This window comes from Lampetra fluviatilis, chromosome 7 (genome assembly GCF_964198595.1).
Source record: "Lampetra fluviatilis chromosome 7, kcLamFluv1.1, whole genome shotgun sequence".
Lineage (NCBI taxonomy): Eukaryota > Metazoa > Chordata > Hyperoartia > Petromyzontiformes > Petromyzontidae > Lampetra > Lampetra fluviatilis.
In genome coordinates this window covers 4,483,468-4,501,798 of record NC_136281.1, presented here as the reverse complement: position 1 = coordinate 4,501,798, position 18,331 = coordinate 4,483,468, and the positions used below count along the sequence as shown (strand labels likewise).

Below are 18,331 nucleotides of genomic sequence, written 5' to 3'. Positions count from 1 at the left end.
CCAGCAAGTCCCACCCCAACACACACACCATCCAGCAAGTCCCACCCCAACACACACGCCATCCAGCAAGTCCCACCCCAACACACACGCCATCCAGCAAGTCCCACCCCAACACACACGCCATCCAGCAAGTCCCACCCCAACACACTCGCCACCCAGCAAGTCCCACCCCAACACACGCGCCACCCAGCAAGTCCCACCCCAACACACACGCCACCCAGCAAGTGCCACCCCAACACACACGGGATCCAGCAAGTCCCACCCCAACACACACGCCACCCAGCAAGTCCCACCCCAACACACACGTCATCCAGAAAGTCCCACCCCAACACACACACCATCCAGCAAGTCCCACCCCAACACACACGCCACCCAGCAAGTCCCACCCCAACACACACACCATCCAGCAAGTCCCACCCCAACACACACGCCATCCAGCAAGTCCCACCCCAACACACACGCCATCCAGCAAGTCCCACCCCAACACACACGCCATCCAGCAAGTCCCACCCCAACACACACGCCACCCAGCAAGTCCCACCCCAACACACACGCCATCCAGCAAGTCCCACCCCAACACACACACCATCCAGCAAGTCCCACCCCAACACACACGCCACCCAGCAAGTCCCACCCCAACACACACACCATCCAGCAAGTCCCACCCCAACACACACACCATCCAGCAAGTCCCACCCCAACACACACGCCACCCAGCAAGTCCCACCCCAACACACACGCCATCCAGCAATTCCCACCCCAACACACACGCCACCCAGCAAGTCCCACCCCAACACACACGCCACCCAGCAAGTCCCACCCCAACATACACACCATCCAGCAAGTCCCACCCCAACACACACGCCATCCAGCAAGTCCCACCCCAACACACACGCCATCCAGCAAGTCCCACCCCAACACACACACCATCCAGCAAGTCCCACCCCAACACACACACCACCCAGCAAGTCCCACCCCAACACACACGCCATCCAGCAAGTCCCACCCCAACACACACGCCATCCAGCAAGTCCCACCCCAACACACACGCCACCCAGCAAGTCCCACCCCAACACACACGCCACCCAGCAAGTCCCACCCCAACACACACGCCACCCAGCAAGTCCCACCCCAACACACACACCACCCAGCAAGTGCCACCCCAACACACACGCCACCCAGCAAGTCCCACCCCAACACACACACCATCCAGCAAGTCCCACCCCAACACACACACCATCCAGCAAGTCCCACCCCAACACACACACCACCCAGCAAGTCCCACCCCAACACACACGCCACCCAGCAAGTCCCACCCCAACACACACACCACCCAGCAAGTGCCACCCCAACACACACGCCACCCAGCAAGTCCCACCCCAACACACACACCATCCAGCGTGATCCCACCCCAACACCCAAGGCAGCGAGACACGCGTTAAGTGTGACACTGGTATACAGCAACGCTTGGCGGTGCGCTCTAGTTTGAATCGTTTAAGATTTGTTGTTGCTAATGATTTTTTTCTCGCAAGTGCTGCACATTATTCCATCATAAAAGGGGACGTGGGCGTATCATGACGCACGGGTCTGGTGAGAAGCTCGCAATGAGGTCGCGTGTTAATAATTTAGAGAAGGCTAACGGTGCGTTTTATTTCCAGCCCCAATGACCTACAGCCACAACACGTTGGGTAACAAGCGTTGAGAGGACGGCTGGACAGACATTCATGTGTGGCGGTGATGGGTTCGTGGCACTGTATATCCAGCGTTGGCTCTCTTGATCTCACCTGCACGCTGATTCTCGCAATGACAAAGATGACAGACGTTGGTTAAAAAGTGCCAGGAATGGGAAACCTTCCACCAGACACAACGACCTTTGAGCTCACATTTAAATTCAAGCTGCGAGAGTGCATACCCACGATCACACACGTACGCACGTTAAGACTTTCTTTCCCACCGTAAGTAGCCAACTGGAGGCGCCGAGGAAGGACAGCGATCGTATTACCAACACCAACAACGCGAAGTTCGGGGCCGTGCTACGTTACATTCACGAGTCGCCTAACTCGTGCGTGCTCTTGAAGTTGTCGGCCCCAAACACAGGAGGGTTGCTGATACAGTGCGTACTTGACCGCCACCTGTTCTTATCAGCCTCACCTAAGGCCAGTAAACCATAAACCAGAACGACTTGCCAAGCCGATCATGAGCCACACATACAGAGCCTTGTTATAAAAGGGACAGATATATGTAACACGATTTTTCTTCTTGGTTCTTTCGGTAAAGTCACGTAGAAGGGAAATAATAAAATAATAAAATATTTCTCACGACGTTTCGGCCACAACGCAAGCAGCCGTGAAGACGCTGTCTTCCCGACAGACCTGTTCTTCACCGGAGGACGGCTGCTTGCGTTGTGGCCGAAACGTCGTGAGAATTATTTTATTATGTTTTACTTTTATTATTTTATTATTTCCCTTCTACGTGACTTTACCGAAATAACCAAGAAGATGAATCCCTGCAGTGACGAAAGCTTTAAATCGAAACACGATTTTTGTTCCTGGGTAGTAAGTGTAATTTCCTAATTGCTTAGCTTCATAAGTACAGAAAATGGCTATTATTCCCCATCAACTTTGCTTTTGTGACCAGGACTTTATGTGAATGAATGACACAAATGCACACCACGTTTTCTCATTGAAAAAAGGTACATTTCAAAATATCACTGTCCTGGTCACAAAAGCAAAGTTGATGGGGAATAATAGCCATTTTCTGTACTTGTGAAGCTAAGCAATTAGGAAATTACACTTACTACCCAGGAACAAAAATATATTTGGTAGTGTTATTATTAATGGAGTGGATTATTAACTTAATTTTTGTGTCCTGGTCACAAAAACAAAGTTTGTTGGGAATAATAACCATGTTCTGTACTTTGAGGCATAAGCAATTAGGAAATTACACTTACTACCCTGGAACAAATTTTTGTTTGTTACACAATGATATATATAATTGGCCTAGACCTACACACCATGTACCCATTCCCGACCAGTCCTGCTGCCAAAAACCGCACCTCGACTAAGTACAACCGTACACTCTGATGTTGAATACACCTTGCACTCGACCGATGCGCGCTAAACGGCGTAGTGGTGATGCCACCACCACAGCGTTTGCGTCTGGCAGGGTGTCCTTTGAGGCCACGTGAAGCGGCGATGGCTCGCTGGCAAAAAAAAAGAGGTCACGGAACAGACCCAGGTGGTGCCATGGGGGGTTTGACTGGCCGAACCGACTAGCAAGATGCACCACCTGTGTTCCCCCACTGTACCAACTTGCTGCGTTTTAGCTACCCCCGAGCTCTGCTCGTTGTTGTGAGCGTCGCTCCTCTCCGCCCACCGTTGTGGCTAGAGTGTGGTCAACAACCCCAAGCCCGACATGGCCTAGGGGGGGAAGGGGGGGAGGAGACCTTCATCCGGCAGCGAATTGACATCGGGGGCCCACAAACAACCTGCATGGCCTATGTGAGAGCATCTGCATCAGACAATTGGACACGACACAAAAGCAGCAGCAGCAGCGGCGGCGAGAGGCGCGGTGTTTTCCGCTCCCAGCAACGCCAATTCGTTGCCATTCATTGGGCGCGCAGACGCACATCATGCGGCCGCACATGCAGCCCTGCCCGGCACTTCTCACGTGCGAGAATCCGTGGACTCTGTGCCGGTACGCACCTCCCCCATCCCCCCCTCCTCCACGACGCTTTCCAAGTGGCTCAAAGCCGAGAGCGCCCGCTTACAGTAGAGCCCCCGTTTGGTGACAATCTTTTTTTTCGTTGGGGTAGAAGGGGGGGTGTGTGTGTGTGGAGAGAACCAGAAATTCCAGTTTCGCTGGAACGTGCAGTAGTTGCTACAGCGACGGTAAACACTCGGCACGGCCCGGCGCCACTGGCCGGCTTGGGATTCGCCCTCCCTGCATTGTCCCCCACAACATCAGCTTCGGACCAGATAATTTTTTGTTCACTTTGTCGGTAGGCCTACCGAACCAGACCTGCACCCATCTCCCTCCTTTGCCCTCCGTTTCATCAACGTAGCTCAGTATGGCCACACAACCCGACATCCAGCAGCGGCTTTAGAACGGTTCCACGTGAGCTCGGGTCCAGATAATTTTTTGTTCACTTTGTCGGTAGGCCTACTCCATGTGACGTGGCGAGCTTGGTTCGGATTTTAACATTGTGCCGGTTGGGACGGGTAAATTGCAGTTGTTTTTTTGTAAATGATTGATGTGGCCAATAACGAGTTGAAATGAGTGTGGTTATCAAAAAAGTAACTTTTACTAACCACGAATGGGTACTACTTATGGGTTTGCTACCCATTGAGGTCCATGAACAGACACGTAGACGAACGCCACTGGGCGCTGTCAGATTTAGTAAGTGGCCTCCCCGCTGCTAATTGAAGAGCGTCATTAAGTAACCGTGTTGGGTTTTCCCCACAATTTCCAATAATACATTTTTATGCGACTGTTGTAAAGCCACTCCTGGGTGTGGGTTGTGTGGCAGGTCTGGTGCGGTTATCACTCCTCACTGATGTTAGCCGTGGCCAGGAATTGAACTTAGGCCGCCGGGTTCACAATGCAGCGTAGTCACCATTGCGCCAACGGCCCACTCAGATTGTCAAGGGCTTTGTCCACTAACACCCATGAAACACGTGCAGAAACCTTTCTTGCGTTCCTCTCCTTCCTTTACTCTTTCTACTTGACACACTTTTATCTGCACAAAGCGAAATTAGCAATACAAAATACACACAACTCATTCGTGATCTCAGAGTTAAGTAGAGCGAGCTGGTTTCGATTTTCCATTGTGCCAGTTGGGACGGGTTAGTTGAAGTCTTTTTTTTTAAGGATTGATGGCACTGTATGTCGTACAATGCAGTGGTACACGCCCCCTCACTTTCCTCTGTTGCTCGGGAGTTCGGGGGAAAGGGCACGGCTCACTGGAAGGCATAGAAACAACAACCCAGATCCCCTCTCATACTCTACAAAGCGCCACCTTCCACAACCTCCGACTGAGAAAAGGAATAAGAGGCATGTGGAACTATTTGATACACGATAAGTTAACAAAAATCGGCAATGTCTCGATTAATATATCGATAACCGTCTGTCCACATAAAAACTAAAATGTTTCTTGCAAAACCCACCAGCCGCACGGCATTCCGGGAGTGCATAATTTCAGCAGCATTAATTCAAGACAGGCAAACTCTGGACCCGGACCAGTTTCAACAAACAGTGTATTATTGGCTGTCAGATTTCATTGAAACAATGCTAGTGAACTTGCCGATCTTACAGGCCACCCTCTTACGAAATGGGTCCCACTTAGACGCAAAATCATAACATACGCAACTCAAAATAACCATCAGGGTCTCGGTGGAGAATATAAACATTATTTAGAATGTATATTTTAATTATTATTTGAGTTAAGCATAAACACAAATTTAGGTTGTCACTAAATATCTTCCAAAACAAAATAAATCTATTATAAAGTTTTTTTTGGGTTAGATCACGTAAATGTGTCGTTAAATCCACCATCACCCAACAGCCAATTAATTAAGGTTTGTCTTATAAACAAAACTTGCCAATTAGTGACGACTTCAGCGCACAGATGTGTCAGAGAGCAAACCCACAACATTTACAATTCGAGTATGACGTGTTACTGGTGATCACAACAAACTCCATCAGGCAACAGCCAGAATTGTGAAGAAGTCCTCCTGTTTCAGTCTTAACCAGAGAAGTAAAGGCGATGGCATCGCTGTGAGCGAATCAATTAATAATGTCTTTAAGAATAATTAGAACGCTTGGATTGTCATTTTAAGAATGTTGACATGCCTTTAAGTCTCTTAAAAACTTACACTACACCTCATTATGGGTACAGTACGTCTTCACATACATAAAGTAATGGGGTGGAGCGAAGGCTCAGCAGTTTACACCATTGGAACCTCATTTGCCAGTAAAAAAAATATGATAATTAGTTTTTTACCCTTTTATCTGGCAACAAAACTGACACCTTTTTTTACAAGGAGTCATGTTTACAAAAGACACCTTTTGGCATCATCTTGTCCAACACCATGTGAGACTAGGCTCTAAGGAAAGCTGTCTCGGGTGTGGACCAATCAACTTCAAGGACAGTGCATACCTTATCAGAGTTGTGTTTTTGTTTGCATTCCGACTGCAGGTATTGTGGTCAATGCAAACATGACTCCTTGTAAAAAAAGGGTGTCAGTTTTGTTGCCAGATAAAAGGGTAAAAAAACTATTATTAGCTCAGCAGTTTGTTGACTGCACCATGAACCTGGCGACCTCAGTTTGATTCCCGGCCACGTCGAACATGAGTGGTGAATTATATCCGAATTGACCAGCATGGTGCAGCATTGTCAAACCACCGACACGGCTTACGTGAGGCCTGCCAGCAGGAGATTGACAAAAGGGCTGAACATTATTCGTGCATTTTCTTGGTTCTTTCGGTAAAGTCACGTAGAATGGAAATAATAAAATCATAAAAATAAAACATAATAAAATAATTCTCACGACGTTTCGGCCACAACGCAAGCAGCCGTCCTCAGGTGAAGAACAGGTCTGTCAGAAAGACAGCGTCCTCAGGTGAAGAACAGGTCTGTCAGAAAGACAGCGTCTGTTCTTCACCTGAGGACGGCTGCTTGCGTTGTGGCCGAAACGTCGTGAAAATTATTTTATTATGTTTTATTTTTATTATTTTATTATTTCCATTCTACGTGACTTTACCGAAAGAACCAAGAAGATGAATCCCTGCAGTCACGAAAGCTTTAAATCGAAATTATTCGTGCAATGGCAAATTGTAATATATGCAATTTAACGATAAAATACAGCCATTTCTATGGTTATGTTAATACAGCACCAAAATAAGTCAAATATATTTGGCACCGTTTATTATTGCACTGAACAAGCGAGAAAAGGTCTGAGCAAAATCGCTGACTTGGCCTTCCTGCTAAGAACAAACAGGAAGCCAGAGCAGCCCAGATTGTATTGTTGGAAACTGAAAACACCATTGGCTGCACCCCTCTCCACAGACAACTCCCTCGTCAGGAAGGGCCTTACTCTGCTCCTCGGAAACACTGGGCAGGTGCCGTACGCTCCTTGGCGATTGGCTAACGAGGCCAAGTTGGCAACAGCTTGCCCGCTCATTTTTAAGACGAGTTTTTGGCAAGTGCAACACCGCCCCCTCCACACCCCCGTTCTCAATTTCTTTGGGAACTCCCTTTCTTCCTCCAAAAGAAATATAAATAAACTCAAGAGGCCAGTAAATTTTAAACATCAAACGAAAGTTTTACATGGACTGTAAAAGAGGTGTCCCCCCCCAAAACAGAAGCTTGGAGAGAAGTGAGAACAACTTCGCACGTCAAGAGGGATGAGAGACTGCACTGTGGTAATCGTGCCCTGTGGCTACAGATTTTTTTTGCGTTGGTTGGCAATAAACAAACTACACAACTGAACTTTTGTTCCATCCAGCGAGTATGGAATTTCCCTCATTTTCAAGGTCATGCAGGACAGGCAGATTACACACACACACCAGACATGCATAGTTTTGAAGGGCTCATGAATAAGTTTGCACATCACTATGAGTCTGCACGACATTGATCATGCATGAACTTGGGGAATTTGGTTAAGGTAATTCCCAAAATTGTTGACTTCACCAATTCGAAGGTGTCACAATTTGCAAGCACATTCTTGATGGCCCCCCAATCTCCTGTGACAGCCAATCCCAACTGTAACAATGTTCACATTGTGGATGCTGCATAATATTTAACATTTAATTACACGTGACAACTCTGCTTTGTGGCTACATTCGTAAGGCAACACCAAGGAAAAAGGAACATCACAATAGATTCACTAAGACCTCCTTTACCAGTGGCAAAATATAGTAGTAGATTTTTACCCTTCTGGTGTCATCTGGTCCAACACCAATGGAGACTAGGCTCTAAGGAAAGCTGTCTCGGGTGTGGACCAATCAACTTCAAGGACAGTGCATATCATTATCATTATCAGAGTTGTTTCTTTTTGTTTGCATTTTGACTACTTGTGTTGTGGTTATTGCAAACATGATGCCTTGTATAAAGGTGTCAGTTTTGTACCAGTTTAAAGGGTAAAAACTTACTACTATCACAATAGATCACAAAAGCTGACTATTGTGATGACGACGAAGCTGCGGCTAATGAATGAGACTGAACAATGAAGGACTGTGATGGTCAATACTAATTCTAGATTTGAAGGTTTCGTGACTGCAAGTATTCATATTCTTAGGTTTTTTCGGTAAAATTAAAAATAATAAAAGTAAAATAAAAATAAAGTAATATAATATATTTACTTTTTATTTTGCTTTTATTAATTTAATTTTTTTACCTACGTGACTTTACCGAAAAAACCTAAGAATATGGACAAAACTAGTTTTCACGATTTTATGTTGCTGACACCCATAACAGATGACGTACACTCCGATAATAAAAGAGCATGTAAACTAATGGGACTGATGAAGAATGCATGCTACAGTGCAGGACTGTGAAAGACTACCGTGGGCTTTGGAAGACCTTTATCCAGCAGATCATGACTGATGACGAAAAAAGCTAGCGAATGGGCCCCGCTGCGAGATTCTGCAACACCGGGCTGCCTGTCAGGAGCAGTGGCCTTCAGTCTGGGAGCAGACCCAGAGTGGGCTGACATTCTCACTGAAAAACAAGCACAACTATTGACGATGGCAGCAATACTGCGAGCGGGTCGAAACATCTAGAAAGACACGCGGGCAGCAACACCACTGCTAGCCTGTGGCCTGGGGAGCAGGCAACTAGCTCACTGTACACCCCTCATGAAAACCTTCTAGCCGTAAAGAATATGTACAACAAATAAAACTAATGTCGATGGTTTGGCAGCTACACAACGCAAACACCTGACTGCACCTTGGCAGCAGGCGGGTGGCCACGCTCAGTGGTGTTGCGAAACCTTGCGGGGCCATTTCCGTGAACATTGTTTTCACGTTGAGGGCTGGGGATTTCCAGCACCAAAGCAGACGGTGAAGAACCCTGTAATTTTGACAACGCGCCGCTGTCAACCGCACCAGACACACCGGCGGGCTTTCATTCCAGGGGGATTTTACCTGCAAAGCCCGTTTCCACCATCGTGAACATTTGTATTACCTTATTTTGAAACTTCGGTAGAAAAAAAAAAGTTCACAAAGGGCACATTGTTTGAAAAAGGGGGCGTGCATACATTCACAAGACTGTCATGTGGAGAATATTACATTCTCTTCCACGATGTCATTGACAAGGCACAGCTTTACACGCCAAAAATTGTAGCAAGTTTGAATGAATGCTTGACTGAAGCGCATTACAAAGTGCAATGAAAGGGTTAAAAGAAAGCATTCCCGTTTTTAGTGGAAAATTCCGTCGAGTGAATGGCCCTCGTGATTGCTGGACCGAGAGCTCGTGGCTTCCGGTCACATCGCCAGCGGTGACACCCAGTCGCGACATTTGATCGCAGCGCGCCATCCACACAGCGCCGGTGGGAATCCCGCAGGAACGGACACGCACCTTGCAAGGTGGCACCAAAAACCTGACGGCTGCTTCTGAAACATCTTCGCGTTTACGCAGGATCAAACGGGACAGGGGCGATGTTCTTCGCCCATAGATTGTAATCGTGTCACCGAGTTTAGGAAAACTATATTCTTAGGTTTTTTTCGGTAAAGTCACGTAGGTAAAAAATTTAAATTAATAAAAGTAAAATAAAAATCACGACGTTTCGGAGGCAACACAAGCTTCCGTCTTCAGGTTGAACCGTCACAGCACGATAGCTGTTGAAACTTCCTTAATACAGCTATCGTGCTGTGACGGTTCCACCTGAAGACGGAAGCTTGTGTTGCCTCCGAAACGTCGTGATTTTTATTTTATTTTTTATTTTACTTTTATTAATTTTATTTTTTTACCTACGTGACTTTACCGGAAAAAAACCTAAGAATATGAATCCTTGCAGTCACGAAAGCTTCAAATTTAGGAAAACTATTTGGTTGTCGTCGCATAACAGTAAAAACAAAAGTCTATGTGAACAAACAAACATTGGGTCGTGCTTATATCTATGTCGGCAGTCTTGAGAAATCGCTGGAAACTTCACATTTCTATGGTGGAGACTGATTGTCCTATGAGGTCGTCAACAAATATGCTCCAATGAGGACTATATGACAATCGCTGTTGCCTTTCCACAAAGCTTTACTCATTGTGATTGACCATAGAAAGAAGTTGAGTTGAGTCGACCCCAAAATGGGAGTTGAGCTCGTGATGTCCTTGATTGAGGTGCGGGGTTGGCCCTAATAGAACTGTGGTCGTCTACAAATATGCTGCATTTATTAAGCTCTGTTACGGCACGACAATGTTGTTAAACCGAACAATAATAATAATTAGAATTGACAAAGAACTAGATGTAATGCCAATTGCAATACAATACACTTTACCATAAATTCATGGACGGTACAGTAGTATATTACTGTAGACAGTGAATGTATAAAGACATGGCTAACATATGTATGGTGATTTAATTTTATAACTTATCTGCAATTATTTCTTACCAACCCTCATTTCCCACAGCAACATTTCAACGGCCATCGTTTAAATGTTATTGAGCACCAAATCTGTTGCCACTTATTTCAAGACTACTGTGTAGTCATACGTTAACCAGGCACAGAGGAACTATCAAATATATTGCCCGAACTAATTCAACATTTTCAGTGACATGTCATTTTCGAAATCCCTGTGACAACTTGCCTTACATAACCAAGGCCAAGGAATTAGGCCGCAATCTGATGATTGTGACTTTCTGAACCACAGGACACCCAGTACGATGCGTCTCAGTCACGCGCTTCGCTTGGTTACCCTTACAAACAGGAAGTGACGCAGTGGGGCATTTGTAACCGAAAAAAAAAACAGCTCCTGGCCATCCACGTACATGTTTTACCTGTGGCTGACAGCGAGGCATCCAGAACCCAAACACACCCACACACTCCTACGCTCAATTCTGACACATTTGTGAGTCAGTTCCTGTGTAAACAAGGGTGCCAGGGCCTCCATAGCAGAGGCAATTTGGTTTTGTTCATCTTTGTCACCCCGAGCACACAATGTCAAATAATTTTATCTTACCAGCCACGTATGAGCCAAACAATTCCTTTTAAGGGTGCACACATATCCGTTCCCGGCCACAGACAAAAAAATCCCAGAGCCCCAAGGGACAGTGCAGAGCGAAGGCATTACCTGGGTACTTCACACCCTGGGAGTTTCGACATGAACGTATAATTGCAGCAACACTCACAAGCACTAAATTGGGCTAATTCAAATAAGTGTCACTTGTTCATTAAGCCAGCGACCTCACATTAGGTAGGATGTGTTTTTTAAAACAGATAACCTTCACCCTTTAGTACTCTTGCAACTCTTAAAATGGGCTTTACTCCAACAGCCCCAAAATTCCTGAGACGAATTCTATCAAAAAGCAGTCAACAGGTTAGGCCTCTCCATCCTGTCCCATAACACATCCCTAGACAGGCCACTGACGTAAGAGTAACATCCTTCCCGGAACCATTATTTGCCAAAGAAAACCACGTGCAGTCTCCAGCACCCCCATCACTACCACACACAAAGATCCCCCATACAGCCACACATATCGTTGGGGTGAGCATCATCTATTAAGGCCAGGATGAAACACAAAGGCTTTCAGCACCGTGCCTGGTCACTTTTGCCTCCCCAGTTTTGATATCAAACCGTAACAAGGCCGAGTTTTGTTGGGGAGGCTCAGAACATATTTATGCATTACGTTTGTATCACTTGCCAATGGTGTTGGTCTCTATATTGGGTTCAGAGCGCAGCGCGCAAACCACTGCACCACCAACCCCCACGAGAACACACGCAAATGTGACGTTCAAGCGCGCCGCACGTAATCAAATCGTCGCAACTTGTTGATCAAAGCACAGTCCTGCTGCCAATTAATACCCAAAAAAGACACCAGCACCAAATAAAAAGTGGTGCAGTCATTTCAATGTTTTAAAAGTACTGTAATTTGTTTAAGTTTGCAAGGCGATTGCAAACATTCAACACGTGTTATTTGCATCTGGCTTATCAGCCACCGAGATGCCTTTCTTCTTGTCTCTGCTGTGGCGCGTGGGTTCCACGTCCGCCAGGCATGTGGGATATGGTCACATGACAGCAGCCTTCATTGGCGCCAGACACCGAGAGATGCGCGACTCTGGTCCCACACACGTGGCACTATGGGACAGTGTCCGAGACTACTGGAGAGACTGTGCACATGTGACTTAAACAGTGCAGCTTTTCATTTCGTTGGGGGCAAGAAAACAATGAAAAGCAGAAACTTTTTCGTGAGATTGCTGGTAAAAGTAGGATTTAAAAAAATATATACAACATGGACAGTGCCTTGCTATTAAGCTACAATTTGTACGACATATTTTGGAGGTATAATGAACGTCCAGACATAGCATCTCGCAGAATCACGTGAAAAACTTTTTACTCAAAATTTGGTGTTCTCCAGATACTGTATTAATTACAACTCGAGCAGGGAAATGGACACTGGACAGACCACGTAGCAATGTGTAAAAACTGCATTGCTACGACCCTAATATGTTAAAAGCATAACCATACTATACATATAATGTATGCTCTTGAATGTGATCTTTAAGCTAACATTTTGGGTTTTTTCATGGAATTAATGAAGATGACGAGGATGATGGTGCAATACAATGACACTGGTTGATGACTGTTTAATGATGACATTGATTGAATATGATTAAGATTATAAAAAGATTAGACTAATGGTGATGCATATATGTACAGTATGTTGAACTTCTTTCGCACCCTACGTAACCAACCGTGCTAATCGGAGGTGCGGGGAAAGGTCAACAAACCAAACTATATGGACATCCCCGGATGAAGATGCTATTAATATTGACAGTGGCGATGCCCACTGAGAACATTTTCACGACAACTACAATGGTAAGCATTTGTATAACGATGAAACATCACATTAACAATGAACAATGTTGGTTAACGTGATGAGCAAAATGAGTTTGAAGATTAACAAAGATGACAGCGGTGATAGTCTCCATGAGTTTGTCGTGGCCAAGATCAATTGCGAGACCAGTTAACACGTGAAATTCAAACATGTTCCATCGAATCCCACCTAATTCCATCATCACCGCCACCACCCGGCTCACCATTGCAGGACTTGAGGTCACGGTGGATGATATTGACGATGGCCTCATCGTGAAGATACTTCATCCCGCGGGCGATCTGCACGGCCCAGTCGAGCAGAATGTGCGGGTGGATGCGGCGTCCGGCCAGGGCCCTGTTGAGAGCGCCTCCGCGCGCATACTCCATGATGAGGCACAGGTTGGGCGCCTGCAGGCACACGGCTTTCAGCGCAATGATGTTCGGATGCTTCAGCATGGAGAAGAGCTTCCCCTCCTGCCTCACGTTCTCCATCGTCACGCTGATGTCCTCGTCGGGGTCCTGACGAGCGGCCTTCACGGCCACCTCCTCGCCACGCCACGTGCCCCTGTAGACTTTGCCAAATCCTCCGGCGCCAATGATCTCCTCCAGGGAGAGCTCCGCGAAGCCCACCTCGACCGGAGGATCCGCGAACAAACCCGGCGGCCTCTCGTTGTGCAGCTTGGCGTAGCTGCTGCCCCGAGACTTGCTGCACGTCACGTAGTTGCTGGGGAAGATGCCCACCCTGTTGTTGAGCTTGCCCGTCCACCAGCCCACGTCGCCGGACACCTCCGAGTCCTTGGAGAGCACCTCCACCATGTCGCCGGGACGCAGCGTCAACTCGTCCTCGGCACTCGCCTCGTAGTCAAACACGGCCGTCCAAAGTGGGTTGGTGCAGCTGTATGGCTGCTCCTGCTGTTGTTGCTGCTGCTGTGGATGCTGCTGTTGATGTTGTTGCTGCTGCTGCTGCTGAGAATCGTTGTTGCGCAGTGAATCGCGGAAACTTTTGGTCCGAGAGAAAATCCCCTTGAGAGGTTCCATGGCTCCGATGTGGCCTCAAACGGGGCCCCGATCTCACGCTACGTGGCCATGAACAATGTAAATCACCTTCGGCGCGACTCAAGTCTCTACAGACATCTGCTGAACCATCTCGCCGGTCTCTGCGGAACCCCACGTCACTGACAAACACAGCGGGAACGCGCGCAGCTCCACGTGAAGAGGGTCCCCATCAGCACCTGGAGACGGCACCAGGAGTGGTGGTGGTGGGTGGTGGGGGGTGGTGGTGGTGGTGATGGTGGCCTCGGGAGACTTCCACTCAACTCAGCGCCCCCCTTGCGCGAAGCGCGTCTCTCAGTCTCGGGCCACGAAACTCTCGCCCGCGCCCTCTCCGAACGGAGCCGCGTCCTCGTCCATTCAAGTCGTCCTCCGCGTCGTCGGACCCGATCTCAGCGAAGCCAGGGACAGCGATCTCAGGACCCGATCTCAGCGAAGCCGGGGACCCGATCTCAGCGAAGCCAGGGACAGCGATCTCAGGACCCGATCTCAGCGAAGCCGGGGACCCGATCTCAGCGAAGCCAGGGACAGCGATCTCAGGACCCGATCTCAGCGAAGCCGTGGACAGCGATCTCAGGACCCGATCTCAGCGAAGCCGGGGACAGCGAGCGAGCGAGCGAGTGGCTACGGTGGAGCGAGGTGGGGAGCGAGGAGCGGAGCGAGCACCACCGACGGGGCCGGCTCTGTGGGTGTGGCGCGCCGGCTCGGAGCGTCACGCGCCCCGGCTGCCAAAAGCCACCAAATGTGCTGCTCTTACACGCCCACACCAACCCCTCTCTCTCTCTCCTCTCTCTGTCTCTTCTAAAAGTCTCTCCTCTCTTCTCTCTTTCTCTTCTAAAACTATATCTTATCTCTCCTCTCTCTCTTCTCTCTCTTCTAAACGTATCTCCTCTATCTGACTCTATCTTCTCTCTGTCTCTCTCGTCTGAACGTATCTCCCTCTCACTCTCCTCTTATAAAGCATCTCCTCTCCCTCTTGTAAAACTATTTCCTCTGTCTCTCTTCTCTCTCTCTGCGCGGTGCTTTTAGCGCCACAGCGCGTCGATTTGTAGCGTTTATTTTCATTTCTTTGCTGGTGACTTTGTGTATTTCATATTGAAATCGCCTCCAGTGCTTTTGCTGCTGGCGGCAATGAATGTTGCTTAAAAGTCAAAAGTCTCTCTTCTAAAAATATCTCTCTTCCTTCTACCCTCTCCCCCGGCGGAAAGACTCAGCTCCCCCCTCCGTGTAGCCTTCACAGACTGTAGGAGCAAGTGCTGCCACTGCTTACCTGTCATAAACCCATACGGGTTGTCCCGTATTCTTGTACAGGGAAATTGAAAATCTAAAATTAAGGGACATTGAGTTTTCAGGTCCAGCCGTTTAAATAGGGCAACATTTGTTTAATGTGTTGTCAATTTGTTTATGTTTCTCCCTTGCGATGGGACGTTGTAGGATGCACGTTGAGATGCTTTAGGGCACGGGGGTGACCAAATAAAGTCTGAATTGGTCTGTAATAAGGCAGAGGGCACTGATTAAGGGGTTGACAGGTATGCACCTACGAATGTCGTCGCGGTACGACGAGGGGGATGGGTTGGCCAACAACCAAGCCCGACCGCCTTTGTCTCCCCGGTGGCGATGCTTTTTCTGTTCACACACCGCACCAGGTACTCATTTGAGGCTGAGTCGACCTAGGGGGTGGGATTCGAACTCGGGTCGCCGGGTGTGTAGCGCAGGACGGGGTGGTGATGAGAGACACCGCGGAAGACCCCACAAAGACAAAGACCCCCCGTATAGCCTGTAACAGACTGTTGGGGCAAGTGCTGTTAGCGAGCACCTATGAACGCCGGCACGGCACATGAGGGGGTGGGCGGCCAGCGCCACGCCTGACCGCCTTTGTCTCTCTCGTGGCGATGTTTACAACACCGCGCCGGGTACTCGTTTGAGGCTGAGTCGACCTAGGGCGAGCCCCAGAACCGGTTCAGATAATCGTCACTGATGGGAATGGAACTCGGGTCGCCGAGTTTGTAGCGCTGGACCGGCGGTGGTGAGACACCCACAGACACGCGCACCACAATCCACGCTCTCACGCCGCCATCTGGCGGGGGCTTTGAGAGAATGGATCTCTTGTTTTGGTTTAACACGTCGTCAGGCTTTCGAGACCAATAATTGATCCATAATCTTTTTTTTTGGAGTTAGATCGCGTAAATATATCTGTGTCGTTAAAGCCGCCACCACCCGATACGGCCAATTAGTAAGGGTTGTGTTGTATATATTGGGTCTTGAAAAATGTATAAAACATTAATAAATAATCAATGAAAATTGAACAATGTGTAATTTTAGAAATTATGCTAAAGTATACAATTATGCAACTTATGCAAAACATACATTATGCTAATTATGAATGTGTTATTGCATCAATTTATGCAAGTGAATGTAATTATGCTAATATATGCAATTATGATAATTCATATGTTTCGGTGTTTTTTGTGTATCATCAATCGGGATAATATAATGAAGGTTTAATTGTATTAAGTTATGCAAGTGTATGTAATTGTGCTAATTAGGCTCTGCTTCGTTGTCGAGGGTTGTATTATCAATCAGGATAATACAATGATTCTCGCTTTAGCTTTTACTGATTATGTTTTAGTGTGTTTATGTCAGGTCTCAAAATTCAGATCTCTCCGTCGGATACAGTTCCTATAATTAAGATTATTATGCATGAACTTAGGAAGGCACCACTCAGACTCTTCTGTGTTAAGCAACTTTAATATAAATAAAACATAACACTCGAATATGCGAACTCTTATGCGAGGAACGTCAACACAGTATTCCTGGAGATGTCCTCTTCATTGATCCGTACATTTAACCCTCAATGATTACGTTTGTTAAACTGGGTAACAGAACAATTGGCTCATTCCTCAGAGTAAGGTGAGCATATTCGGCGATGGGAAAAAGTCCTTAAAAATTTATGAGACAATATTCATACGAACAGTAATAAAGAAACGTCCCGAAAGCAAAAGTAGACCTCAATGAATTATTTGGTAAGATTATGCAATTCACGAAATGTGCCTGTTTGTCGAGCAAATGCTTATCAATTGGCTAAGGCTTCAATAAATTCATGGGCAAGATTCTGTGATCAAAAGAAAGATTTTAACACAATAGTCTCCCTGTGAGTGTGTAGATTCGTAACATAGCTGTTTATAAATGTTAATTTCATCAATGCATTCATTGGTACAGATTATGAAATTAACAACAAGAATGACTGAAATACTTCTAAACGACCATATCCACGTAACTCAATGGGCAGCAATGCTTTCCACGATCAGCTAATAGTTGACGCACCACCTTAGGATGGACACCCTTTTAGAAACACAAAGATAACTTTGGAGTAATCTTATTAGTCCCAATATGTGCGTTATGTGTGTCTTGGTGTATTGTCTCCTTGCTCAACTCTTTGCGTTAAACAGACGCCGAGGTGGGGGCGTTTCTTGTCCCAAAAATGCGTTGGTTCCCTGCTGAGCGATGAGTCGTGTGTGTGTGTGGGCGTGCCATCCACACGGCGCTCGCTCTCTCTTGGCGGCAGCTGCCGCCAAGAGAGAGCACGACGCTTGTCTTTGAAGGTGCCCGATTGCGCTCGCAGCTCGTTCGCTGGTTGCCAGTGCTGACACTCTTTCTAGGTTGCGCCGGTCACGCTCTCTCCCTTGCACCAGGCACGGTTGGTCCTTGTAGACCTGACCTCTGCAGGAGTGTGCTCGGCTTCCAAAACCGCACGTTCGTGGGTAGTCGTTAGCCACTGCTGCTGGTCCTGTGCGATGCTCGCTTGGTCGATGCTTGGCGCTTTTCCGCCCTTTCTCCAGGTTGATTGCTTGTCGTTGCTCGTCACTCTTTCTCTCTCTTTCTCTCTTGCTGCAGCTACTGGTGGGAGCTGGCACTCAATGTAGAATACAACTTTTAGCGATGCTTCGTCTGTCAGCGCCGAACTCATACTCGGTGACACATCGCTACTCTGCAAGCCTCGCCATCCTTGGTCGATTGCGAGGCCCACCCACCGGAGCTTGCCGCAGCAAGACTGAATTGTGTGGGCTGTATTCTTGCTTATATTTGAAATTCTCCTACCTCGGCTCACCTCCTCACAAGGGAACGGAATTCGTTTGTTTTCGCCCGGTGTACGTGCGTGTGTGTCTGTTCTAATGTATTGAAGTAACTGTTAAGTCTCATCAAGGTCTGGTTCATGTCCCCCTTCTCAAGCCATCTCGGCAACTGTGGAATCAT

General features: G+C 47.4%; 1 protein-coding gene across 4 annotated transcripts in view; it reads right to left on the bottom strand.

Moving 5' to 3' along the window:
* Positions 1-14,986, bottom strand: part of LOC144933457 (mitogen-activated protein kinase kinase kinase 10-like) — a 48,662-nt gene extending 33,676 nt beyond the window's left edge. For all 4 annotated transcript variants that reach the window (XM_078858221.1, XM_078858222.1, XM_078858223.1 and 1 more), the window contains exon 1: positions 13,252-14,986. In XM_078858221.1, the coding sequence (XP_078714347.1) occupies positions 13,252-14,065 (814 nt within the window). In that variant the 5' untranslated portion in view covers positions 14,066-14,986. The remainder of the gene's footprint in view (positions 1-13,251) is intronic.
* Between the last annotated feature and the right edge of the window lie 3,345 nt (positions 14,987-18,331).